General features: G+C 41.1%; 5 protein-coding genes across 5 annotated transcripts; all 5 read right to left on the bottom strand.

The window, feature by feature from the left end:
- Window positions 1-1,286: 1,286 nt before the first annotated feature.
- On the bottom strand, window positions 1,287-5,249 carry LOC6547873 (paired mesoderm homeobox protein 2). The gene is made up of 3 exons (XM_001976313.3): window positions 4,633-5,249; window positions 1,958-2,190; window positions 1,287-1,772 (listed from the first exon to the last, which is right to left on the bottom strand). Exons 1-3 carry the CDS (start codon window positions 4,889-4,891, stop codon window positions 1,419-1,421), a joined length of 846 nt encoding a protein of 281 aa, XP_001976349.1. The 5' UTR covers window positions 4,892-5,249; the 3' UTR covers window positions 1,287-1,418.
- Window positions 5,250-10,978: 5,729 nt separating this feature from the next.
- LOC6547874 (probable 60S ribosomal protein L37-B) lies at window positions 10,979-11,386 on the bottom strand. The gene has a single exon (XM_001976314.3). It carries the CDS (start codon window positions 11,294-11,296, stop codon window positions 11,027-11,029), a length of 270 nt encoding a protein of 89 aa, XP_001976350.1. The 5' UTR covers window positions 11,297-11,386; the 3' UTR covers window positions 10,979-11,026.
- An 875-nt stretch (window positions 11,387-12,261) lies between these two features.
- On the bottom strand, window positions 12,262-12,732 carry LOC26526008. Its single transcript, XM_015157237.2, has 2 exons — window positions 12,663-12,732; window positions 12,262-12,605 (listed from the first exon to the last, which is right to left on the bottom strand). The coding sequence occupies exons 1-2, from the start codon at window positions 12,671-12,673 to the stop codon at window positions 12,380-12,382; spliced, it is 237 nt and encodes a 78-aa protein (XP_015012723.1). The 5' UTR covers window positions 12,674-12,732; the 3' UTR covers window positions 12,262-12,379.
- A 7,518-nt stretch (window positions 12,733-20,250) lies between these two features.
- On the bottom strand, window positions 20,251-21,500 carry LOC6547875 (putative gustatory receptor 59c). Its single transcript, XM_001976315.1, has 2 exons — window positions 20,466-21,500; window positions 20,251-20,409 (listed from the first exon to the last, which is right to left on the bottom strand). Exons 1-2 carry the CDS (start codon window positions 21,498-21,500, stop codon window positions 20,251-20,253), a joined length of 1,194 nt encoding a protein of 397 aa, XP_001976351.1.
- A 170-nt stretch (window positions 21,501-21,670) lies between these two features.
- Window positions 21,671-22,902, bottom strand: LOC6547876 (putative gustatory receptor 59d). The gene is made up of 2 exons (XM_001976316.1): window positions 21,883-22,902; window positions 21,671-21,823 (listed from the first exon to the last, which is right to left on the bottom strand). Exons 1-2 carry the CDS (start codon window positions 22,900-22,902, stop codon window positions 21,671-21,673), a joined length of 1,173 nt encoding a protein of 390 aa, XP_001976352.1.
- Between the last annotated feature and the right edge of the window lie 4,510 nt (window positions 22,903-27,412).

Raw genomic sequence — 27,412 nt, 5'->3', positions numbered from 1 at the left:
AGAGCTCCATGTCCTTTGAAAGGGATAACACACCGTTCCATAACGCCGCACTTGGCTGGCATAAGGGCCCCGTTTGCTCCGGCATTTCCGTTTGCCATTTGATTTGACAGGACTCTGTTGTTTGGCCCATAAATTTGTGTTTCCCTTGCGAGGAGGACTTCTGCAACATGTTCGCCTGTCAGCAGGAATGTCGTCCGTTTGCCGGCAAACAATTTGCCGCATCGCACAAAAAAACAAAAAAAAAATAAAATAAAGGGACAAAACGCATTTTTCCATCGCCGCCGTCGTTCTGCTTTTCAAACATTATTGCAATTTCGTAAATATTGTAAAAATGTTTTACGCTCGGAGCGGCAACGCTTTATGCAAATTAGCAGCACAAACCGTTCCACATTCCGAATGTTAATTTGCATTTCGCATTTCGTCCTGCTGCTCAGTTCACTCCCATCTCGTTTGGCCTGCGGATAAAAGGGAATTTTTATTTGCATTTAAATATATTACATACTTGTTAACCTCCCTGCGCAAGACTGGATCCCTACATCCTACATCCGCATATCCGCATATCCGTACATCCGGATCCGGGATCTTCTGCGGCCACTTCCACTTGAGTTTTCGGGAATGCGTTTGAGAGCACTGCACATTCTATTGTGCCCCGCCCCGAATGGCAATCTGCACTTTTAATTGCCCTAGAAAACCGAGATTTCCACAATCTTAATCCACTTTGATTGCGGCTTCGCTTTTCCAACATTTGCGGCTAGGCAAAAGTTTTCCCTTGCTGCTTGCTTGTGCCCCCACATCGCCCGTTTGTTTATTTGTTTTGGCTTTAATTAAGTTTTATTATACAAATTAACACATGCGGGTGAAATAACACACACTCGCAGATGCAAACGGAGCCCTCGAGCTGCTGCTGCCAATGTGCGGGGTTATGAATTTTTAATTAAATCGTATTACTAAGTCAATAATTAAATAAGCCATGTCATATCCAAACGCCTGGATGACAGCTTAGTAAATGGAAAACTTTCACATATTGACGAGTAGGTAATTGCTTGTGTCTCACAAGATAATTCCATCCAACGAGTTAACCCGATGTGATTACTTTCGCTCAGTTTGCTCCATAGCAAATTTTAGTGTATTGGCCCTTGAGCGCAGTAAGTTTTCCAAAAAATAAACAGAATTCCCACTCAAATACACACTTCCGGCGTTTTCCTAGAAAATGTTATTTATTGCGTTTTCTCCTTCAGTGCGTCACATCTGTATCTGTAAATGTATCTGCATCTGTTTCGGTGCGTATAAATATAAATATTAGTCAGGTAGGCGAATATGCTGGTCCTAATACGTTTTTAAGCATTAATGCAATTTGGCTAATTGAAATACATATGCATGAAGTAACCTCGTGGGGCCCATTAAAGCTAGCCGCTCCATCAGAGTGGCGGATATGCGTTCTTCGCATAATTGGCGGCCACACAGTAGTTGGTGGCTCCGAAGAAGGAGCAGACGCCGCTGCTGCTGGCAGGACTCGAGCCGAATCCCCCGTAGCAGTTCGTGTAGTTCTGGCACGAGCGCAGCTCCAGTGGCCCAAAGTTGAGGGCATACGCGCCGGGGGGCGGTGGAGGCGGTGGGTGTGCGTGTGGGTGTGGGTGTGGCATATTGGCATATTTGTGCATACTATTGCTAATCGGCGCCGGCACCAACTGAGGCGCCGTATCCAGAAGTGGCCTGGAGCCCACGCTCCGCTCGTTGCGCCGGAATTTGGCACGCCGATTCTGAAACCAGACCTGAAACGGGCGTCCAAGTAATTGATAAGGTAATTTGGCACAAAGCTTATTGTTAACTAGATTTACAGATAGCTGCTGGAGTGAAGCGGCAACACAATCACGCATTTGCTCCCTATTATGTTAAAGGTTAATATTTCCCTCCTTAGCCTGCGAGTAGTTACCAAAGTAATGCAATTAAAACGCACCTGAACTCTGGCCTCGCTGAGATGCACCTTGGTGGCCAGCTCCTCGCGAACAAAGGCATCCGGATAGTGGGTGCGTTCGAACACCTTCTCCAAGGCCGTCAGTTGGGCGGAGCTGAAGGTGGTGCGATTGCGGCGCGGCTTCCTCGAGTGGTGGCCCACTGGTGGACCCGCCGCCAGATTTCCGGAGCAGGGAGCTGCCCGATCTCCGCCGCCGCATCCTGCGCCAGTGGGGCCTGCAATCAGGGAGCCATTAAATTGGGAATTTTCACTTTTACTTTCCCGAGGGGCGAATGCAAAATCCTTTTGACGGACACTGGCTGGAAACCAAGGGGCGGCTGGTGGAACAGCTCGTAAATAATCGATAAGAGCCAACGGATATCAATTAATTTGGCAGCCAGCTAGGAAATTTACTTTTATGGCTTGTCGTGAACACATAAAATTTTGCATTCCGTTTGATCCTTCGGCTGGGCGCCCAAAGGAGCGGAAAGGGGGGACTTTGGCGCGGGGCGGCGAGGGCGGCGAGGGCCATAAACAAATGGCATGAGCCATAAAATATCTTTTGACGACATCGGCGGACAGCTGTCTACTAATTTCGTCGCCCAACAAACATGAGCTAGCGCATTTACGATCTATTAATTAAAGTGAAATTGTGACATTAAGCGGTCATAAGCGGCTCCCTGCTTCTGGCTGCCATTAATTGATTTTCCATAGAATTGGCTTGGAAACCGTTTTACAAACGACTTAAGATCTTTTCCCCTGAATGTATCTATTTTCAAACTAATTGGAAAAATTAGGCATTTCGGCTAAAAGCCGGAGGGAAAAACTAAACTTTCCAATGAAATCATTATATGAGCACATTAGATAGAATCATCTGGTTATATTTTGCATGGCTGCAGCGAATGTAATGAAGATTGCACTCTCCTGCGAGTTTCAATTTTTAGAGTTGTTTCGATAAATTGCTGCCAGCTTGCTGGAATTTCAGGGTGGCCATCGCCGTGAGTATACCCATCAACATCAGAACATCAGATATCCTCCTACCCACGCCATTTGTCTCAATTTGTCAGCCGAGCTGTCCACGGACTTGGGAACTGCATCGTAGATCAGATCGGAAAAGTGGGAAACGGGAGCAACTGCATCGGCAACTGATGTCCCCGGGGACTGGACGGGAGTTTGGGGTAGTGAGTGAAGGGAAGATCTTTAATTTGAATTGCCAACGAGCGATAAAAAACAGTTGCGGCTTAATAAAAAACCAACAAATCGAAAGGGAAACCTCAATCAGATTTCTACAGCGGCAACGGCAAGGGGTGAAGAATGACTGAGCAGTTGCACTGCGAGAAATCGGGGGCGGTTGGGTAACTCCAGCAAAACTACAACTAACAACAAGTAAGTCTTTGGCTGATATTCTTAGTGGGAGTACCTTTTTTGGTCTTAAATCTGCTCATATTTAAAGTTAACAAAAATCGCTTGTAATGATGCTCGTTTAAGCGGTGAGCCACAGATGCATTAGTTTTTTAAGTGGCAGGTACACTGATTTTCTTTCAGTGCGCGGATGCAACTGGCACATGTTACAATCCAATGGAGCGACGAAAATAAACGAGGAGCGGACGGGGAGGAAGGCAATGGAGTGCGTGCTGCGTCTGGGACTGGTTACAGTGGGACTGGCGTTTTATATGCTCCACTTGGAAATTATAGTCGTGGCAGCTAGTCGCTGCCTCGGATGCTTCAAAGGCATGCGGCCACTGAGGGAATATCATGTCAGCTTTGATTACGTTTTGTCATGTTGACAATGTTGAAGTGTTGTCGGCTCGGAAATGTTTCCTCTGCCACAAAAAAACCAAAAAACGACCAGCTACAAAAAATATAAGCACGGTGAAAAACTTTACACGAACTGCTAGAGTTTCTGTGCTCTGCGTTTTTCGGTTAGATCTTCGTTTTCAGCAAGGATTTCGCTGCAAATTATGCCCGAGCTGACAACCAGTAGCAATATGTTGACAGCATCCTCGCGGTGGGTTAAGGCGCCGCCTGGGGGCTTTGGGGGGTTAAAGCCGCAACCGCAACAGGAAAAATGCACGGAGCTGACATTGCACCGGCATTGGGAGCAGTGAAATGAGCGAATGTCGCCCACATCTGGCACCTAATTGTCATCCATGAGTTGCCCCACAGCCCGCACACATTTATATGCTCGTACAAGTAAATTCTCCCACCGTACTTGTATATATGGTAGCACCTATTTGTGCATATCTGAAGATATAGCAGCTGTGCGAATAACGTCATAAGTTCTCCTTGGCCCGCAACTCACAGAAATTTATCATTTATGAATTAGGCGCAGTAAGCCCCATAAAGTTTCAGCTCGCAAATGCGGATGCACCTAAACTCCTGTGGCATTACGTATTCTGTTGCACATAATTGAGGACATCTGTGAACTATGCCATTTAAGAGGCTTTTAAAATTAAATGAGCCTGTGCGCCACCCAGATTAATTACATTTCGGACATGCTATTTTTCATTGAAGGAGAAAATAGTTTAAAAATGCAAAAATTGATCTATTCATTTTATTCGAGAATAATTAATTTATTTGGTTTTGATTCCAAGGCCTCGCCTTTCTCTCGAAGAAGTGAAAGGCTAACTTTATATTTATTTCGATTAAAAACCTAAGGTCGTTGCATTTACACTCACCGAAATTGCTGCTGAGTTCCATGGCCAGTTTTCCCTTGGAATAGGCGTCGTGCTTCATTTCCATGATGTTATCAACGGAGAATCTGTGCATTTTGTCCAGGCTCCTGCCACTTTCCTCCCGATCGTCCAGTTTGTCCTCGGCCTCAAGGTTGTGCGACTGATGGGATGGATATATCTCGCCGGAAACCGTCGGAGCGTAGTAAAAATTTCCCGGATTGCCGACGGGCAGCGAATGCAATTGCTGCTGGTAGTTTAGCATGTTTGGGAAATCCGTCGCGACTTTTCAGCTGAAGGTGGAACTCTTTACTTAGCACCTGTACTATTTTCCAGCTGATGGGCGATGGCGGTCTTGATTTTTTCCAATTTGAAACTCAACTCTTCATGTGCCCGATTGATTGAATTAATTTGCGTTATGTTCGCCTGCCACGATTGGGGGCATCCTGTGCGAACTTGGTAATTGGATTAGCACACAACACATAAACGAGTTAATTACGATAATTGTCGCGACGATACTAAACCGTGCCAAAGTCGTGTGCCCACTGAAATTAGCCTCAAAATCGAAAGAGTGCTCCGCGAGATCCCATGCCGTCCCAACCCCTCGAAGAATCGACTCCCAAGCATATGAACACATGAACATATGTACATATGTGCCTGGCCGCGATCGTCGAGAGTCTAGCGATTCTGCGCCTAATTATAGCCCGGCTATCTGCGATTGGCTGCTGGTCCTCCTGCGGTGGTGATGCCTCCATCTTGGGGGCGTTGCCTTCGCTTCGAGTGCTGCTGGAAGAGTGCTTGAAATACGAGGTGAAAAGTATCAACAAGTTTTGGGCATTTAAGCAGCAATAAATACCAATTAGCCAGAGGGTCCGCTCTCCGGTTGACATCATCCTGCCTGTCACCACAGGCCATGTGTCTTCTTTGTTGTGTGTCGTCCTGAATCGGTGCTCCCGTTTTCGCAGGATGTGTTCAGTTGCATCTGAAGTAGTTTCGGGCAACATCGGGGCATAAATCTCGGCACGCCCAGTGTTTGTCATCCTCCTGAGCTAATTTCCATAACCACAACATCTTGTTCATTTCCCCGGCAAAGTGGAGCGATGGAAATCGGAAGGCTGGGCGGAACTGGTTAGTTAAGTGCATGTTTGTGGATCCTTGCGTTCTGCAGCTGTGTTTAACTTTACCTTGGAAGGTGTTTCCCCATTGTTTTACATTGTGCTCAGCCAATGTGTTCAGCACGTTGCTATTCGAGTATGGACGACTTGTCCACTGGTATCGGCATCTGGGTCATACCTAATAATACTATGTAAATCGTGACATCTAGGCGAAATTATTCACATTACATCACATCTTGCCCTTGGAGATGGTTTTATTTTCTTTGACTAGTGTTTAAGTGACTAGTTTGCCTATATCTGCTTATAAAACAGCTTAGCGCACAGGTAATGGGCTGCCTTCATTTTCTGATTTGTTGGCGGAAGTTTGCGAGTTAAGTCCCCCGCTTTTCCGACTCCTCCGACTTTGAGGACCCATGTCAAGGCTTTTTTGGACCTTGGGTGTGCGGGAAAAGAGGACTTCCGCTCATTAGATGTGCCTGCAAAGCTGGCTATTAATATTCTAATATTTTGCTGTTGGCCAAACGAGCAGCTTGGCTGGAGTGCCAGCTTACACACATTTTCCCTTCCAAATTGAGCTGTCACAAAAGTTTATCCAACTACTTGACACTTCGCTGCCGGTTTTCGGGTGCGCTTTTCCACTTTTCCACATTTTCACATCTCCACATTTCCACCTGCAAGCGAATGGAGCTGCCTCGTCCGGCTCGCCTCTGGTAAATTATCTCACGTTTTCGTGTGCGAAAGTTCTTGAGGAATGTTGCGGTGTGTATTTTTAATAAAACTTCAAAGTTTCCTACTTGCCACGCTTTACTATGTCTCGCAATCGTTTTTCTTCGCCAGCTCAATTTTCTTCGTCTTCAGCGGCTTCCCTCTGTTTTCATTTTATTTTTATTTTCTCTACCTCATTTTATTTTTTAACTCTTGGAATTCTTTGTCACGAAGCGTTTCTCGCGTGCTGCTGCTCCTTCTGCTTCTGCTTCTGCTGGTGATGTTGCTAGTGTTTTGGGGGCGTTATCCATGTAATATGGTTACCCAGACAAACTTTGGCCGGGAAATTCTTCTTGCAAGTCAGAATTCGAGGAGACAGTTTTAATGCTGTCAGATAGGAGCAAAGTAACTAAACTTGTCAGTTGCCGCGCTGGGAATTCGGTGGAATATCGTGTGCAATCCAGACGGGATAAATATGCGCAGGTAATGTCGATTACGATGTCAAAACTATGCGTTCGGTTTATACAATACATTTACGTACTTAACTGATTACTTTGAGTGTACAATGTTACACATCATCCACTGGATCATCCGTTTTTCAATTGTAATTATCTAGGCAACTCAAGCATATCAGAGTCATCCATCCCAAATCCCGGAACATGAGAAGCGCAATACATCAATGTGTGACAGTCTGTAAACCAGTTTGGCACTTTTTTCTAGTTTCCCGCACACATTTAACAATTTCAATTTCCTTTGAGCCACTCAAAAGAGGGGATTTGGCCAAGTTGCTTTGAAGTTCATGTTGTTTGTCAAGAAAATGAAATTCACTTGACGGCGATTATGCGGCAAGCATTTAAACGCTTTTCGTTGAATTCGCTTTCGCGAAAGTTTTGCAAAACATTTCCGATGCTTCAGAAAATAACCGAGCCATGGCGGAACCGCAACAGTAGGACCTGCAACATTGGGGCAGGAACCCATCAGGCGCCCCTCGTCTACGTCTAAGCCCAAAATGCCAAACACGGAGTGGCACACAGCGAGGGGAGGGTGCAAAAGTTTGGCCTAAATCACTTAACAGAAAACAAGTGTTGGCATGTGCCTCCTCTCCGCCGGACTTCCTGCCCCTTCTGCAGAAGGGATCCACGCTCTTGCTTTCCGCCCAGCAGAAATATCGCAAAAGTTGCAGTGCAAACTTCTCGCATACCCATTACTGGAGCGAAAAGTCGGCTATACAAGATTAATCCAGAACTGAAGCTGCATAGAACGCGTTTACAACGTTGTTGAACTTTTTTGCGGATTAGGAGGCCGCCAAATATCTCGTGCTGAATTCAAGTTATTTATACTAGACATATAGAAACTTATACTTTAAAATTGAAAACCTTAGATCATCTAGCTTAACTCGCAACTCATTTACTGGGTATTAAATCCTCCAGCCTTGCCTTGAATCCTTCCGGTTTTGACCTGCGTTGCTGGGTTATTCACGACATGTTGGAATCAGGCATCACAACAAAGTTGGCGGCAATGAAATATAATAACAAGAAGTAACCGGAAGCATCAGACTCGGGAACTTTGCTGCCCGACCACGCCCACCTTCATCTGCCCCCGAATTTGGGGCTATGCGTAAACAGAAAATCAATTACTGGCTGCAAAAAGTGAGAGGAGGGATGACAGGCGCCCTCTGGCGGTAAGCCAGGATACTACCTGGTGTATTGGTGAACAATTATTGGTATTACAATATTCTACATTGCATTTTTACTGCATACTTGTGGACTTTTTTATGAGTGCTTGCACACTAAGTTATGTAAGTGCGTGTTGTGTATAAACATAGGTATTAATCAATTAAATACAAGTTGCGTGTCTGAGAGGCGTTCAAAAAGTGTACGAATCAAACCTAACAAAAATTGAACACAAGCAAATTGCAGTGGCTTTGTTGAAAGGGGTATGGCATAGAAAAGTAAAAGGAGGATTTACATTAATTACGGCACAGAAAAGCCTTCTGACTTTTATTGTGACATAGGCCTGCCAACTTACCCAAGTCACTTAAGCTCCCCTTTCGCTCCCCCATATAGTATATAAAACGCATGAATATTTTATAGGCCCCAACAAGCAGGACGACGAAGTGGGCGGCAGCAGTTTTAAAAGCCCTGTTAAGAGACTTTCACTTTGGGCCTTCTTTCGGCTCAGATGTCCATTTAGACGCACACACTGCGAGATGGAGCAGTCCACATCGGACTTTTCGGGGCCAGCATCAATTTTTCAAAGCCTTGACCGAGGCAAAAATGTTGAGGCATTTTCGATTTTTCTTCTTGTTTGCCCCTTAAATGGTTTGCATAATTTATGCATTTTTTATGCCAAACATTTCATTTTTGCTGAGCCGCAACAAAGTCGACTCTGCTGTCCGAGCTGCTTCATTTAATATTTATCCAGCTGAGATTGAAGGGATTATAGTGTGGAATATGGACTGGCGCAATTGTTTTTTCCCCTCTGCCATCCAAGAATTTTAATTAATGTTTTTGCAAACACCATAGTCCATGTCCGCATCGTATTCGCGGGAATTCCAATTTTTGATGCCATGTCCGCTTGCAGGAGCAGCAGCATCAACAAATCCAACCGCAGAACACGACAAATACCACAAAATGTGGTTTTCCCAAAGCCGGGTTATCGGGTTATCGCAATCCCGGCTAATTCATGAAAATGTACTTTTATTCCAAATGCGAAAAGTGCACTATTTGAACAAAGAAATGTGTGGTAGTGCATGTATTTGGTTTTTAAATGCTGTTGAATTGTACAATTCTACCCACTGTGCTGTGATCATTAAATGGAATGGACATTTTACAACCGTCTTAAGAGGTATTTCTTTTCCAACAGAGGAGAAACGGCCAAAATGTTGATTACACTTTTGTAATTAATTAATGTACGAGGCCCACTTTTACACCTGCTAAAGGAGTCATTGCCAAGAAAGAATGCAAGTCTCTTAGCTAACGAGTTTGCCACTTTCTCAATCACTTTCCCTGTTTTGTGTGCCCCATTTCCACGCCAACTCCCCTGCCCCGCCCCTTTCCGCGATGGGGCACCGGAAGCTCTAATTGCATCTGATTGCAGTGACAGTTTTTCCAACAACTGACAGCTGCAGCGGCAACAAAACGGAAACGGAGTAGGCGAAGGCGAAGGCGAAGGCGAAGGCGAAGGAGTTATCCCCCGGCTCGGAGGACCAAGAGGACTGAGTGCCCGTGCATCCGTTCCGTATCCGTTGATTTTCAATCCGCGATATTCCTTCCATGCCTGCTCATCCGCTGCACTGCTCATCCGGAGACAATCGTGAGCGAAATTTAAATGCTGCTGACTTTGCAGCTCACTGAATGACAACTATACAGCGAGGGGAAGAAAAATAATGGAAAAGCAACAAGCGCAGCAAAAAATCCCGATTGAAAATGTTCAATCAACAAAATGGCATTTCGCTCAAACAAATTGTTGAAGGCGATTCGTGAAATGTGGCGCAGGCTTGATAGGAAAGTTGCAGCCCAGATGAAGTGTTATCCAAATCCAAATGCTTATAAAGTTTCGAAGAAGATGCAGAGACTAGCATCTAGCATCTAAAAACAGTTAACTGCATACTTTTTCATACATACTGTGCTATAAAAACCTATTTAAATGGTTCTATATCACATAGCTAGGATGTTTCAGTGCAATGGGCACGACCTTCTTGCTCGTTTTACGGGCTAAGAGAAAATTAATACCCTCGGTTGGAAATATGGGCTTTTCGCTTGTTCCACTGCACTTCCCTGGGTTTCCTGTCCGTCAATCCACTCGAACTGCACTTCAGATCTGCAATGCATTCCTGTCGCATTAATATAGCGCCATCTACAGTGCGGCAGCAGACATCATTATTTTTAAAAATTCAGTCGTTGCATAATAATGAATCCATACGTGTTCCATTGGTCCAGGCCAAAAATTAATGAGTGGGCGTGGACGTGGGCGTGGGCAATTGTTGCACGCACCGAACTTGACTGCTTTAAGTTTCGATGCTGCGCCAAAGAGATAAATCAGGTGGAAACTTTTTCAGCGCCAATCCCGGTGAATATATCATGCCAAGATTCTGCGGCCAAAATCCACATGGCGACGGATTAGGCCAGGTCGGGATGAAATACTGTCCTGGGGCGTGAGCAGATTTTCGCCACGAGCTTTATGTGCCATGTGGCATACACACATAAAAGGTGTTGCTTCGCCTGTCTCTTTCTTTTTATGTCCCTCTCTGCACACACACACACACATGCAGGCAAAGGGGACGGGTGGCAGGTGTGTGTGCACATTAAAGGCCATAAAAAATTCATAAAATGCATTTCTCGCAGTCCGAAAACCAAACACAAAATAGTAAAGCACCCAGCATGCAAAGTACACAGCACATAAATTGCAAAGCCACATAAATTTCAACTACTTACGTGAAACCTTCAGAGCACCAGTCCTAAACTCCATGCCAGATTATAAGCTACTAACCTCATCGCATAATTAAAACACTTTCAAGAACTTAAGGGAATGCGTGCAGTCGACTTTTATTGGGCTTATCAAGGACCCCATTTACCCACTTAGTTGGCCCTTTTCTGCGAGGAGCCGCCTTCGCGCAACCCATTGCGGAAACGACGGCGCAGATTCTTGAGGTACCGCATCCTTCCGGTTCCCTGGGCCTTGCGACCCTTGGCCTTCCGGGACCAGTTGAAGGATCGGGTCTTGGCCGCGGGATAGCCGCACTGGGCGCACTTCGACTTCTGCAGATGATACGACGAGTTGCCACAGCGGCGGCAGATTGTGTGCGACTTGTTGTGGCGCTTGCCAAAACTTGTGGTTCCCTTGGTCATCTTTCTTCAATGGGCTTCTGGTTCCTTATATGAAAACTTAGGTCAATTCCTGAGTCGAAGGCAGTTCTGATCCGTAGAGCAATGACAAGCGAAAAGAATTATTCTGGCGATGATAGTTTGAGGATGGACAACTAATAAGCTAGTTCCGATTGTAACCAATCCTTATCGATGATTTGGCTTACAATACTGGGTGTAAAAATCACTATATGCGCCTAAGGGTATGCAATAGTATCTTTTTAGTATATTATCTCTTCTTAAGATATGCAATGGATTGTCAAAATGATTATGTATGAAATAACCTTACTAAAGCCAAACTTTTAGTTGATTTTCAGCTTCCATCTACCATTGTTAACCTAATCGTGAAGCCACTATCACGTGCGTGACATTTGCCAATTGCTGCGAAATTGCGCGCAAATTATACCAATCTGCAGGCGTAATCATTGAAAACTTATCAATTTTCCCCGTGCCGAGTCAGACATTTTCGCTCAGACGGAGTCGCAATCGCTGGGACCTTGGAAAAATGAGCGAAAATCAAATATTTATGATATGTTTGAGCAACATTTTGCTGCCGCAGTTGCCTGCGGGAAAAGTAAACTACAAATTCCTCCTTTTCGGCTGCATTTTCGTTCGCCTTGGCATTTGGATTTATGTGCGTGCCGTTTGAAAATTCAATTTAATTCTCATTTTTTCCTGCCACTGTGGGATATCCTGTGAATTTTAGAAGCCTTCGCCGCCCTGCTCCTTTGCATATCGAGTAAGTTATGGTTCATCGGGAATTGTGTTAGCTGTGGCGAAATTCAGTTTTCTGTGAGCTCTTTGGAATCTTTGGAAAAGGCGAGCCCGGAGATATTTTCATATTTCATGAATTACCATCTTATCATATTTTAATCTTACATAAATTCCTGCAAAAATACAATTTTTTAGACTCTTAGGCATCATTTATTTGCTTTATACATTTTTTTTAATTGCAATGTTTTGGAAAAATATAAGTGAGTTAGAAAAAGGTGCAAACTTTAGCTCAAATGAAATATCATTAAAAAGAAGATCGTTACATCTAACGATCTGTGTTGGCTGTCTGAAAGGTCATTTGCAGTGTCGATGATCAGCTTCATGCCAAATAGAAAGATTCCGGGCCTTCAGCTCAGCATCGTACATCTCCGTTTCCCGTTGAATAAGGTCGACCATCTGAGTGTGTCTGATCCTTTTGATCAGTTTTTGCATACATTTGAGTTCCTGGGTAATCGGCGTTATCACCGAATCCATTGGACTGTTTTTTCTGGCGCATTGGCAGTCGAGTTTGGATGCGAGTCTGAAAAGGATGCATCTCAATGGTTCGGAACTTTTTAAAAATTATTGAGTAACTTACATATGCGACATTATGGGTTTGCGTTTTGTATTGTTTGTTTGGTGACAGTTTGATCGATGCTAAATAGAATTTTTGACTTTTACTATTTATTTGTATGTACAATACAAATTGTTATCCAAATGAAACGAATAATATTATTTTCCTAGTCATGCACCAACCAAATAAATCCTGTTTGTGAAGCATGGCATCTTGATTCCTTCACAATCGATAAACCCTGTTGATGTTAAAATATGTTGCATTGTTAGACCGAACAAGCCGCTCCAAGTGCCGCACTGTGTGTCCCAGGATAACGACGAGGAGTCCTCGTCCTGGCTCGGTGGCAATGCATTATGCTAAAATGTCTCCGGTTCTGCCTGCCTGTCTATCTTTCCATCTTTCTATCTGCCCGCGCGGCGGAGTTCCAGCTCCGTCGACTCCCATCCCGATGCCCATGCCCATGTCGATTCCGGATCCGGATCCGAATCCGATTGCAATACCCGGATGCTCCGGCAGAGCAATGTCATTGCCCGTTGTTGGATGTCGGTGCGGGATTAAATTGCGACTTATGCTAAGCGAACTGATGGCGAGGGGCAAATTGAATGGAAGCTCGTTTATATTGCTCGAATTGCGGCAAAGTATTGATGCTGTCGCTGGATTTGTCACTGTCGCCGGCAGTTCCCTTCGACTTTCCACCGACGGAAGCGAGGACCAAGTTTATAAATGCCTGCCAATTGACAGTACAAAGGAATCCCGGCCAGGCAATTTCCATTGCCAACTGTCTTCTGTTCTGCAGCCAGTGCATGAAACGGTCATTATCGGTTTTCTGCGCCCCAACTACGCTCCCCCAGGGTCCTGAACTATTGTGATCTATAGTATTGTTTTAAAACCAAAACGGGATAAAATGCTATAGTCGAGTTCCCCGACTATCAGATACCCGTTACTCAGCTAGTGGAAGTGCAAAATTACAAAAATATTTTTTAAAAATTTTTTTCTAAATTTAAATGCAGATTTTTAGAGAGTTGCTCCAGAAACATTTAGAGGTATGCCACTTCAAAATCCGATTAAGATAAGTTGAGTTATGGAGTTTAGAACTTCAGCCTTGGGGCATTTTTTAATGTTTATGAATTTCCACATCAGAAAAAATTACAAAAAAATTAAAAAAAATTAAAAAAATTAAATTTCAAAATTTGAATGCAGTTTTATAGAGATTTGGGGCAGAAACATTTAGAGGTATGCCACATTAAAATCCGATAAAGATAAGTTGAGTTATGGAGTTTAGAACTTCAGCCTTGGGGCATTTTTTAATGTTTATGAATTTCCACATCAGAAAAATTACAAAAAAATAAAAAAAAAATAAATTTCAAAATTTGAATGCAGTCTTATAGAGAATTGCGGCAGAAACATTTAGAGGTATGCCACATTAAAATCCGATTAAGATAAGTTGAGTTATGGAGTTTAGAACTTCAGCCTTGCATTTTTTAATGTTTATGAATCATCAGAAAAATTACAAAAAAATCAAAAAAAAATAAATTTCAAAATTTGAATGCAGTTTTATAGAGAATTGCGGCAGATACATTTAGAGGTATGCCACATTAAAATCCGATTAAGATAAGTTGAGTTATGGAGTTTAGAACTTCAGCCTTGGGGCATTTCTTAATGTTTATGAATTTCCACATCAGAAAAATTACAAAAAAATCAAAAAAAAATAAATTTCAAAATTTGAATGCAGTTTTATAGAGAATTGCGGCAGATACATTTAAAGGTATGCCACATTAAAATCCGATTAAGATAAGTTGAGTTATGGAGTTTAGAACTTCAGCCTTGGGGCATTTCTTAATGTTTATGAATTTCCACATCAGAAAAATTACAAAAAAATTTAAAAAAAATAAATTTCAAAATTTGAATGCAGTTTTATAGAGAATTGCGGCAGAAACATGTAGAGGTATGCCACATTAAAATCCGATTAAGATAAGTTGAGTTATGGAGTTTAGAACTTCAGCCTTGGGGCATTTTTTAATGTTTATGAATTTCCACATCAGAAAAATTACAAAAAAATTAAAAAAAAATAAATTTCAAAATTTGAATGCAGTTTTATAGAGAATTGCGGCAGAAACATTTAGAGGTATGCCACATTAAAATCCGATTAAGATAAGTTGAGTTATGGAGTGTAGAACTTCAGCCTTGGGGCATTTCTTAATGTTTATGAATTTCCATATCAGAAAAATTACAACAAAATTAAAAAAAATTAAATTTCAAAATTTGAATGCAGTCTTCTAGAGAAGTGCGGCAGAAACATTTAGAGGTATGCCACGTCAAAATCCGATTAAGATTAGTTGAGTTATGGAGTTTAGAACTTCAGCCTTGGGGCATTTTTTAATGTTTATGAATTTCCACATCAGAAAAATTACAAAAAAATAAAAAAAAAATAAATTTCAAAATTTGAATGCAGTTTTATAGAGAATTGCGGCAGATACATTTAAAGGTATGCCACATTAAAATCCGATTAAGATAAGTTGAGTTATGGAGTTTAGAACTTCAGCCTTGGGGCATTTCTTAATGTTTATGAATTTCCACATCAGAAAAATTACAAAAAAATAAAAAAAAAATACATTTCAAAATTTGAATGCAGTTTTATAGAGAATTGCGGCAGAAACATTTAGAGGTATGCCACATTAAAATCCGATTAAGATAAGTTGAGTTATGGAGTGTAGAACTTCAGCCTTGGGGCATTTTTTAATGTTTATGAATTTCCACATCAGAAAAATTACAAAAAAATAAAAAAAAAATACATTTCAAAATTTGAATGCAGTTTTATAGAGAATTGCGGCAGAAACATTTAGAGGTATGCCACATTAAAATCCGATTAAGATAAGTTGAGTTATGGAGTGTAGAACTTCAGCCTTGGGGCATTTCTTAATGTTTATGAATTTCCACATCAGAAAAATTACAAAAAAATTAAAAAAAATTAAATTTCAAAATTTGAATGCAGTCTTATAGAGAATTGCGGCAGAAACATTTACAGGTATGCCACGTCAAAATCCGATTGAGATTAGTTGAGTTATGGAGCTTAGAACTTCAGCCATAGGACATTTCTTAATGTTTATGTATTTCCACATCAGAAAAATTACAAAAAAATTAAAAAAAAATAAATTTCAAAATTTGAATGCAGTTTTATAGAGAATTGCGGCAGATACATTTAGAGGTATGCCACATTAAAATCCGATTAAGATAAGTTGAGTTATGGAGTTTAGAACTTCAGCCTTGGGGCATTTTTTAATGTTTATGAATTTCCACATCAGAAAAATTACAAAAAAATAAAAAAAAAATAAATTTAAAAATTTGAATGCAGTTTTATAGAGAATTGCGGCAGAAACATTTAGAGGTATGCCACATTAAAATCCGATTAAGATAAGTTGAGTTATGGAGTTTAGAACTTCAGCCTTGGGGCATTTTTTAATGTTTATGAATTTCCACACCAGAAAAATTACAAAAAAATCAAAAAAAAATAAATTTCAAAATTTGAATGCAGTCTTATAGAGAATTGCGGCAGAAACATTTAGAGGTATGCCACATTAAAATCCGATTAAGATAAGTTGAGTTATGGAGTTTAGAACTTCAGCCTTGGGGCATTTTTTAATGTTTATGAATTTCCACATCAGAAAAATTACAAAAAAATTAAAAAAAAATAAATTTCAAAATTTGAATGCAGTTTTATAGAGAATTGCGGCAGAAACATTTAGAGGTATGCCACATTAAAATCCGATTAAGATAAGTTGAGTTATGGAGTTTAGAACTTCAGCCTTGGGGCATTTCTTAATGTTTATGAATTTCCACATCAGAAAAATTACAAAAAAATTTAAAAAAAATAAATTTCAAAATTTGAATGCAGTTTTATAGAGAATTGCGGCAGAAACATGTAGAGGTATGCCACATTAAAATCCGATTAAGATAAGTTGAGTTATGGAGTTTAGAACTTCAGCCTTGGGGCATTTTTTAATGTTTATGAATTTCCACATCAGAAAAATTACAAAAAAATTAAAAAAAAATAAATTTCAAAATTTGAATGCAGTTTTATAGAGAATTGCGGCAGAAACATTTAGAGGTATGCCACATTAAAATCCGATTAAGATAAGTTGAGTTATGGAGTGTAGAACTTCAGCCTTGGGGCATTTCTTAATGTTTATGAATTTCCATATCAGAAAAATTACAACAAAATTAAAAAAAATTAAATTTCAAAATTTGAATGCAGTCTTCTAGAGAAGTGCGGCAGAAACATTTAGAGGTATGCCACGTCAAAATCCGATTAAGATTAGTTGAGTTATGGAGTTTAGAACTTCAGCCTTGGGGCATTTTTTAATGTTTATGAATTTCCACATCAGAAAAATTACAAAAAAATAAAAAAAAAATAAATTTCAAAATTTGAATGCAGTTTTATAGAGAATTGCGGCAGATACATTTAAAGGTATGCCACATTAAAATCCGATTAAGATAAGTTGAGTTATGGAGTTTAGAACTTCAGCCTTGGGGCATTTCTTAATGTTTATGAATTTCCACATCAGAAAAATTACAAAAAAATAAAAAAAAAATACATTTCAAAATTTGAATGCAGTTTTATAGAGAATTGCGGCAGAAACATTTAGAGGTATGCCACATTAAAATCCGATTAAGATAAGTTGAGTTATGGAGTGTAGAACTTCAGCCTTGGGGCATTTTTTAATGTTTATGAATTTCCACATCAGAAAAATTACAAAAAAATAAAAAAAAAATACATTTCAAAATTTGAATGCAGTTTTATAGAGAATTGCGGCAGAAACATTTAGAGGTATGCCACATTAAAATCCGATTAAGATAAGTTGAGTTATGGAGTGTAGAACTTCAGCCTTGGGGCATTTCTTAATGTTTATGAATTTCCACATCAGAAAAATTACAAAAAAATTAAAAAAAATTAAATTTCAAAATTTGAATGCAGTCTTATAGAGAATTGCGGCAGAAACATTTACAGGTATGCCACGTCAAAATCCGATTGAGATTAGTTGAGTTATGGAGCTTAGAACTTCAGCCATAGGACATTTCTTAATGTTTATGTATTTCCACATCAGAAAAATTACAAAAAAATTAAAAAAAAATAAATTTCAAAATTTGAATGCAGTTTTATAGAGAATTGCGGCAGATACATTTAGAGGTATGCCACATTAAAATCCGATTAAGATAAGTTGAGTTATGGAGTTTAGAACTTCAGCCTTGGGGCATTTTTTAATGTTTATGAATTTCCACATCAGAAAAATTACAAAAAAATAAAAAAAAAATAAATTTAAAAATTTGAATGCAGTTTTATAGAGAATTGCGGCAGAAACATTTAGAGGTATGCCACATTAAAATCCGATTAAGATAAGTTGAGTTATGGAGTTTAGAACTTCAGCCTTGGGGCATTTTTTAATGTTTATGAATTTCCACACCAGAAAAATTACAAAAAAATCAAAAAAAAATAAATTTCAAAATTTGAATGCAGTCTTATAGAGAATTGCGGCAGAAACATTTAGAGGTATGCCACATTAAAATCCGATTAAGATAAGTTGAGTTATGGAGTTTAGAACTTCAGCCTTGGGGCATTTTTTAATGTTTATGAATTTCCACATCAGAAAAATTACAAAAAAATTAAAAAAAAATAAATTTCAAAATTTGAATGCAGTTTTATAGAGAATTGCGGCAGAAACATTTAGAGGTATGCCACATTAAAATCCGATTAAGATAAGTTGAGTTATGGAGTTTAGAACTTCAGCCTTGGGGCATTTTTTAATGTTTATGAATTTCCACATCAGAAAAATTACAAAAAAATTTTAAAAAAATAAATTTCAAAATTTGAATGCAGTTTTATAGAGAATTGCGGCAGATACATTTAGAGGTATGCCACATTAAAATCCGATTAAGATAAGTTGAGTTATGGAGTTTAGAACTTCAGCCTTGGGGCATTTTTTAATGTTTATGAATTTCCACATCAGAAAAATTACAAAAAAATCAAAAAAAAATAAATTTAAAAATTTGAATGCAGTTTTATAGAGAATTGCGGCAGAAACATTTAGAGGTATGCCACATTAAAATCCGATTAAGATAAGTTGAGTTATGGAGTTTAGAACTTCAGCCTTGGGGCATTTTTTAATGTTTATGAATTTCCACATCAGAAAAATTACAAAAAAATTAAAAAAAAATAAATTTCAAAATTTGAATGCAGTTTTATAGAGAATTGCGGCAGAAACATTTAGAGGTATGCCACATTAAAATCCGATTAAGATAAGTTGAGTTATGGAGTTTAGAACTTCAGCCTTGGGGCATTTTTTAATGTTTATGAATTTCCACATCAGAAAAATTGCGGCAGAAACATTTAGAGGTATGCCACATTAAAATCCGATTAAGATAAGTTGAGTTATGGAGTGTAGAACTTCAGCCTTGGGGCATTTCTTAATGTTTATGAATTTCCACATCAGAAAAATTACAAAAAAATTAAAAAAAATTAAATTTCAAAATTTGAATGCAGTCTTATAGAGAATTGCGGCAGAAACATTTACAGGTATGCCACGTCAAAATCCGATTGAGATTAGTTGAGTTATGGAGCTTAGAACTTCAGCCATAGGACATTTCTTAATGTTTATGAATTTCCACATCAGAAAAATTACAAAAAAATTAAAAAAAAAATAAATTTCAAAATTTGAATGCAGTTTTATAGAGAATTGCGGCAGATACATTTAGAGGTATGCCACATTAAAATCCGATTAAGATAAGTTGAGTTATGGAGTTTAGAACTTCAGCCTTGGGGCATTTCTTATGTTTATGAATTTCCACATCAGAAAAATTACAAAAAAATTTAAAAAAAATAAATTTCAAAATTTGAATGCAGTTTTATAGAGAATTGCGGCAGAAACATTTAGAGGTATGCCACATTAAAATCCGATTAAGATAAGTTGAGTTATGGAGTTTAGAACTTCAGCCTTGGGGCATTTTTTAATGTTTATGAATTTCCACATCAGAAAAATTACAAAAAAATTAAAAAAAATTAAATTTCAAAATTTGAATGCAGTCTTATAGAGAATTGCGGCAGAAACATTTACAGGTATGCCACGTCAAAATCCGATTGAGATTAGTTGAGTTATGGAGCTTAGAACTTCAGCCATAGGACATTTCTTATTTTTTTGAATTTGCACAACATCATAACATCAAAAAATTTACAAAGAATTTTTTAAAAAATGAATTTTTAAATTTAAATGCAGATTTTTAGAGAGTTGCTCCAGAAACATTTAGAGGTATGCCACATCAAAATCCGATTAAGGTAAGTTGAGTTATGGAGTTTAGAACTTCAGTCGTAGGACATTTCTTAATTTTTTTTAAATTAATTCTTAATGTTTTATACGGACAGAGGGACGGACAGACGGACATGGTTAGATCGACTCGGCTATTGATCCTGATCAAGAATATATATAACGTCGGAAACGGTCGGAAACGTTTCCTTCTGCCTGTTACAAACTTTCCAACGAATCAGTATACTCTTAACTCTACGAGTAACGGGTATAACTATGATGTGCTTTATTGAAACTCGTATGCTTCAAAAGGTTTTCAATTAGGATCCATTGTTCTGAATTTCCCACTGCACAAGAACCATAGTGTAGCCGATGACTGAGCTTAGCATAGCGATTAAACGACTTCGTTCCATTTTGAAGAGACCCATTACGTAGAATTCATTGCGGTTACTGGCCAGTTGCAGCTGGAAGTTGTCAAACTGAAAAATGCCAGATTAGAGGAAAGTTGTGAAGAGGACACTTTTGCTGAACTTACGGCTGCCTCCAGTCGGCTGTCCAATTCTCGACTGAATAGAGTTCGATCTGAAAGTACGCGGACTAGTTCATCCTGCTGATCGCGAATGTGGAACCCAATGTTTACGGATAACCAACTATCCATATAGAAGGAGACAGTCGACAAGACAATCAGCAGAAGACCCCAATACGTAGAGCCGAATCCTGTTGAGCTGTATAGAATCGAGCAGACGCTAAAGTAAATGGAGCCCATGGTGGAGAAAAAGTACACCAAGCTCATGCTTAAGCTCTGTATCTGAAATAGCTCCGACATCTCATTCAGTCTGTCCTTCAGAGTATAATGCCTCTCGGCAATTAGGTCCAGTTGATCTGCCAAGGAGCAGCATTGAATGGAGTAGACTCCACCGCGACGATTGCGAATGCAGCAGGCGCATTCAGCCTCGCGGACCAAGCATCGCAGATCCTGGAGCAGAATCTGGTAGAGCCCAATTACATGGACCATGGCCAAGTAGTACTGGCACACGATCATGTTGAAGATGGTGGTCACTGTGGCCAGTAGGCTCAACTTGGCAATGAGGTCAGCGGTAATCCGCTTTCGTTGCGCACTCACATCCGATATCGCGTGCAGCGAGTCTGACAGGACACAGAACACAAATTTAAGGATAATGCTGCGGCGGTACCAGCGCCCACGAACCACCTGAGGTCTGTCGCGAACGAGTGCTAGTATCTGATTCCATATTCTGATGAATCGACAGCGCTGATACCATCTGGTGACCAGTGAGAGCAGCACTGCCGAGATTCGAACCGCAGTCATGAGCAAAAAGAAGTACTCATGCAGATATCGAGCGGTTGCCAACTCCGATATCAGCGAATTATTGCCCAGGCAGAACCAAATTAGCAGAGTGATTAGACTTGTATTGTGCACTGCTGCATAGATTGTAGTTCTTCGGGTGGCACTTGCTGCTCCCGTTAGTGGATCCACCTCGAAGTTGGACACTCCCACGGCAAAACCATACCAGTAGGCAATGAACAAAATCGTCTTCACCAAGTCAACCATTGTACTCCACTGAAATCGAATTACAATGGACGACTCAGCGGTGAGCACGGTGATTAGGCCTATGGGACAGGATACTTATTAAGTGATTGATTGTATGAACAGGAAATTAAATGCACGCTACAACGGTGGCATTATTAAAAAGTATGAACAGTCGGGCTTAATATTAGGTTTTAGAAGTGCTGTACGTCGTACTGTATGAGAAGCAGCGAATGCGTTAATAGGGAGTTACCCACAGCAAACGATGATGCACGGCCAAACTCGAATAGGCCGTAGATACGAAGTTTCAATGGATTGCGCACCAGGTTCAGAGCAAAGTCTTCAAACTGCAAGGATATCGAGTAATTCAAATTGGCGCTTATTAACGTGAGTTTCGAGCTCTTACAGCCATTTCCAGTCGGTGATCCAATCCTGGCCGAAACAATGTCCGTCCACTGAGCAGCCTAACCATCTTATTGTGGGCATCCAGAAGGTAATATACGTTAAACGTATTGAGCCAGCAGTCGAGAATGTAAAAGAAGAAGTAGGCAATGGCACAAAGCGCTACGAGCAATGGCAAGTGATTGCCAAAATTGCCATACTTGCTAAAGCTGAACAGCAGATACACGGTGCCCAGCATGTTCAGATAGTAGGTGATGAGCAAGCAGACGACTTCGCATTGGTATGCCGTTGCCAAGTTTTCGATGAGCCTCTGCAGCTCAGACTGGGACTTGGCTAGTCCTTCCAAGCGATCGGCCAGGCTGCAGCACTTGGTCACAAAAACGCCGCCTCCGCTGGGCACCAGCGATTGCGACTCGCTCACAATCGCCTGTAGATCCTTGTTCAGGAGCATATAGCGTCCTCGCACACACGCGGTGGCAACGAAGTACTGCGAGATGATCACATTTAGTATGGCCGTCAGACTGAATACGGCCCAAATGCGCAGAGCCAGTGCGATGTTTAGGCGATTCCGCATCATGGCCAAGGTGGCTATGATTTGCAGTGTCTCTATGATTGCAACGCAGCAGCTCTTGCTAACGATGCTCCTTCGGCAGTAGTCGATTATGCCCGGATTTCTCTGATACAGGCCCCAGAATGAGTCGAAGAGTCCCATGAATGTGTGGCGTTGCGACCATCGGCTGACCAGGGCCAGAAATACACAAACTATGCGAAAGCCTGCTATGACCAGGAACACGTATTCGTGCAGCGAATTGGCGTACCTCCACATGACGGTCACCACACTTTTGCGCAGTGTATGGTAGACGAGCAGGGCAAAAATAAGCAAGTGAGTGCTGACTGAGAAAAGCGTAGCTCTTCTGGTCACTAGCGTTCGACCCGTTTTCAAATCAATCTCGAAGTTAATTACGCCGGTTAACCGTCCGTAGGCATATGCCATTTTCAAGCACAATTTTACCAGGCCAGCCATGGTGGAGTACTGAAGTTCGGTTCACGATTCACGACAAGTTGCAATTGAATAGACATCTGCTGACACATGAAGCTAATGAGCTGTGTCTGCCAATAATATCGTATCATCTCGATTTAGCTAATGTAATAACCAAACGAAATCGATGCACCTCTGCAAGTGTTTCTCTTCAATTTACTAGATTGCTTGTGAAGTAATGCAGAAGAAAAGTTTCCCTTGCCCAGTTTTCTCAAAGGTGATTCGGGGATTTTCGGGGATTACGTATACCTATTTAGAGCCTAGAAATGTTGTACATCATATAGGATCAGTGCATAGGATCCTATGTGAACCTAGGTGAAGTTCTCAAACTGTAGGCAAGTTTTTGAATACATACTATTGTAATACATAGCCAGGGATAAATTGAAATACATGGTACATGAGCGAAAGTGGCCAGTAGTGGCTTTCTTAATTTACAATGTCTTTTCGCACACTTAATTCCTGCCTAAATCAACAGGCACCACATGACCTACCCAATGGGCAAGGATCTGGGCAGAGTGTTAGCCATCTTGCACTGCATTCCTGCTTGCAGCGAAATTCCGCAGCTCATGGCTTGACAAACATGGCCCTGTTTCGAGAGGACAAAGATGCTGCAGATGATGCTGATGTGGCAGAGGCGAGCTGCCATGCCCGCAGAATGTTTGCTCAACACTTATTTTTAGTGAAAGACTCGGAGGCGCGTGCGAAGAAAGGATGTCTAGGTACAAGCCTGTGAATGCCTAGCTACACAGGGAAAAGTGCACCGACCTCAAATTTAAATGGTCAGCCTATACTAATTACATGTCAGATGAATGGTATACCAGTATAGCTTGAGCTTCCACTAAGCTGAACCCATATCTGTGCTCTTTTTGCAAATGCATAATTATTTTTGCAAGTGCAGCCGCAGTGGAAACTGAAACTTTGTCGTTCTCGAGAGCATTTTAAACAGCGGATGGCCCTCAGGTCGTCATCTGCGGCTGATGTCGTCGAAAGTCTCGAGAGTTTCGTTATGCTGGGCTGCATCTTATCCATAATGCAGGTTCCGCTTTCAAAATGCACTTTAAATGCAGCATGCAGCAGGCTAGCTTGCGCTTTAATTGGAAGTTGATGTGGTCGCGCAGGGAATGCATTTTTATAGTTTTGCGTTTTTCATTCTGTCAAATGCCTGGCTGCAACAAAATCTACTGCTGTCGCGGAATTTCGCAACCAACTGGTGTCAAAAATGCTGTGAGTTTAGGCTACAAATCAAATTGCAAAAAAGCGCACGCTTTTAACTCAAAAATGCAAACCGCCATGCAAAAGCGGAAGCGGATGCGTTCAAACTGGTTTTTGATTGTGTGAAAATTCAATGCCGCACTCACTCAGAAACTGTTGCATACTTTGGGGCTCGCGTGTCAGAGGAAAATGCGTTGTTAGTCTAATGCAAACGGATCCCAAGTTGATCTCAACACTTATAAACAAGAACTCTTTCTACCGAAAATATATAATAAAATTGAAGGCATGTCCCTACCTTGATCACCGCCAAAATGACGTAGCAAATTTTCTTGAAATGCCTTTGGAAAACGACCAACTTTCAGACCTTATTAGTTCAAAGTTTCAAAAGTCATCTCGAAAGTTGTACTGCCTGCAACCCAATGCAGACGACATTAATTAATATAAATGACGCCAGTTTCTAATGTTTGTCCTGGCCTGCGGAGCTAATCACTTGGACCCAGACCCACGGAACATGTCGCGTTTGTGGGATGTCATTAAAAAAAAAAGGAAGCAAAAGTGCCTCTTACAGTACAACCAGTAATTTTCGCGTATTACTCGAGGCTGACTGAGGAGCGAGGGTTTTGGCCAAGTGGAAATGAGGAAATAGTGCGGGAATCATATGCACTTAACATGCAATTGCGTGCCATAGACGAGGACAAATTTGCCGGGCTGAAAATGAAAACATTATTCATAAGCAGTCGACGGCGCTGCCATCAGCATCGGCATTGGTGGCTTCAAGGATCCCAGGACTCCCCACCCAGGGCCACTCAACTCGGGGGCAGGAGCTCCTCCGTCTGGTCGTCGCTTTCAACTACAAGTATAACACATAGTATCCGAGCACTAACGAGTCCAGTGCCTGGGTAACTGTAAACTTTACGTGCCCACATTGCCAGTTTGCATACACAATGAAAAAAGCTTGCCCCATTATATATTTATAAACTCTGAAAGTAAGGAATAATTAATAAGCATAAGAATCATTTAATGTTGAAGGCCACAAAAACAAAATGTGCATGTGCTCTGTAATATGAATGCAAAAAGGTATGCTGCACCGTGTAGAGAAAGACACTAAGCAAAAATGTTCTGCATAAATAGATTTTTGTATGAAATGATATGCAATTCGAATGCATATTCATACGTTTTTTTTCCCACTGCACTATGCCATGGGATTGAGCTACGAGTGGCCTCGTCATCTTAGCCGTAATCAGAGGCGATATCAAAATCCCCGTGTGTGTTTCTAATGAACTGGCGTGCCCGGAGTTCCTTGCATTCGGTCCAATTTATTGAGCCATAAAGGTGTCAAAATGTTCTCGTGCACCCGCACCTCTCCATTCATTCATTCATTGTGAATAATTAGGAAGACGCTTGCGTGTGGCCATCCCTCACCTCCGCCACAACCTTTGGCATCAACATAAAAAATCTCATTAGGCCAAATGTGTATCATAATGACTTTCCATTTACCTCTGCCTCCCCTCCCCATTTTGCCGCACTCATTTTGCCGGCTTATTCCCCTCCGTTTTTTTGTTGCGCCCTGTTTGAATGGGGCTTGCTAATTCATTAGAGCAGGTGAATGGATGGACACGGAGTTGGGTGTACGGATAGATTTCTTGAGTTAATCATGGACTGAAGATTAGAGTTCTCCCTGAGCAGGTAGTTAAAGAGTTTTATTGACCTGCAATGTCTTTAGTTTCCTGTAAATTAGGCTGAAGTTCATTTGAACTTAATGCCTTGAAATACGTATCCATGACTCGCAAGGAGTGGTAACTAGATTGATTTAAATTTTTACGGCCTAACGAGAACTGATTATTCCAGAATTTTTTCGTGAAAATGGCGCATGTAACTCCATCATCATTAGCAAACTCCCCTTTTCCCCACCAGGGGGCGTATTCGCTTTAATTACATGCTAATTATCAAAGAATGACTTGGCTGAATCGAGTTGAATGAATTGCATTTCTGCTTGCTATTCCTTTTGTGGCTGTGAGCCCGATTAATTTGCCTAGGGAAATCCATTCTGCTTCAATAAAAAGCAGGAACTGCAAAAACGAATTAAAGTCTATTTGTGGCCATCTGGAATCTAGCAGCACGGAGCAAATTGTCAGCGGTGAGCAACATTCACAGCCAAATTGGGATCAAGCTGTGGTTGGACTTGGGCTCGAGTTGTCCTTGAGTTCTGGTCGGACATGGCTTCTGTTCGATTTCGATGCTTTTGTGGTCAGTGGGCGAGTGGCGAATGTGGGGAAGTGGTAAGAGTGGTAGGAGTGGTAGGAAACACCCACTTTTACACCCTCTAAAGGATGCTCTGCGTACCCTTTTCATGCATCGTGTGAAATATGCGGAGCACTCAGAACTAAGAGCGCTCTGCCCGGGGCAACTTTTGTTGTTTGTTGGCCAAATTGTCGTAAATTAGTTTTAACACCTGACCGAGTGGCTTTTGGAGTATCTATCAGTGTATGTGTGTGTGGGTTTTCTGATTCGCTCTCAACAAGTTTCCTGGCCACTTTCCCGTCCTTCTACAGTCGAACCTCCCTAATTTGAACTTTCCATTCAGCAAATGCGAAATTTTAGGTAAAGCTCTGATTGGAATTTGGTCTGTGCGCTAGCCTAGACTCACCATTTTAGCATATTGATTGGTTTGGTGGATTTTAAATTTGCAATCGCTAAAATAGCAAACAATACAATTATAAAGTAATAAAGCGTATAATTTATTATTTAGAATGCTTACCGTTCTCCGGTTCTGACCTTGCCATTAAGTTTGTGGTGTGAAATAAGTGTAATCGGCTTTGTTTAGCCGTAAACTCTGTGCGAACATAGATTTTCAATTAAGCAGAATGCGGAAAATGCCTGAAAATGACTTAAGTGGAAGATGTTCTTGATCGAGCTTGCGGTTTGTTGCTGCCCAAGTGGTTTGGTTTTCCTACACCGGTTAGGTTTTAACCGACGGCAGCTTAAAGTCACTTCCTGGTTTTTCCCCCGGTGTGCTATTTATGTATTCACATGGAAAATCCATCTGTGCGAGCGACCCCGGCATCTCGATTATGCGCTTTATGCCTCATCATTAATTACAATGTACTCGCCGAGTCTGACTTTCTCAATGACTGACTTTCCTTCGGTTTTGGGGGACCTTGCCATTCCATTCCCAGTGCCCCTTGTTTTTCCGCTTTCCATTGCTTTCTGATTTTGGCTCTTCGAGCGCTGAGGTAGCCGCCATTTTCCGGGGTGTTCGCGTTCATGTGTGTGTGTGTGTGCA

The sequence above is a fragment of the Drosophila erecta genome, unplaced genomic scaffold (assembly GCF_003286155.1).
Source record: "Drosophila erecta strain 14021-0224.00,06,07 unplaced genomic scaffold, DereRS2 tig00000092-arrow-pilon, whole genome shotgun sequence".
NCBI classification, from domain to species: Eukaryota; Metazoa; Arthropoda; class Insecta; order Diptera; family Drosophilidae; genus Drosophila; species Drosophila erecta.
This window is presented reverse-complemented; position numbering and strand designations above follow the sequence as displayed.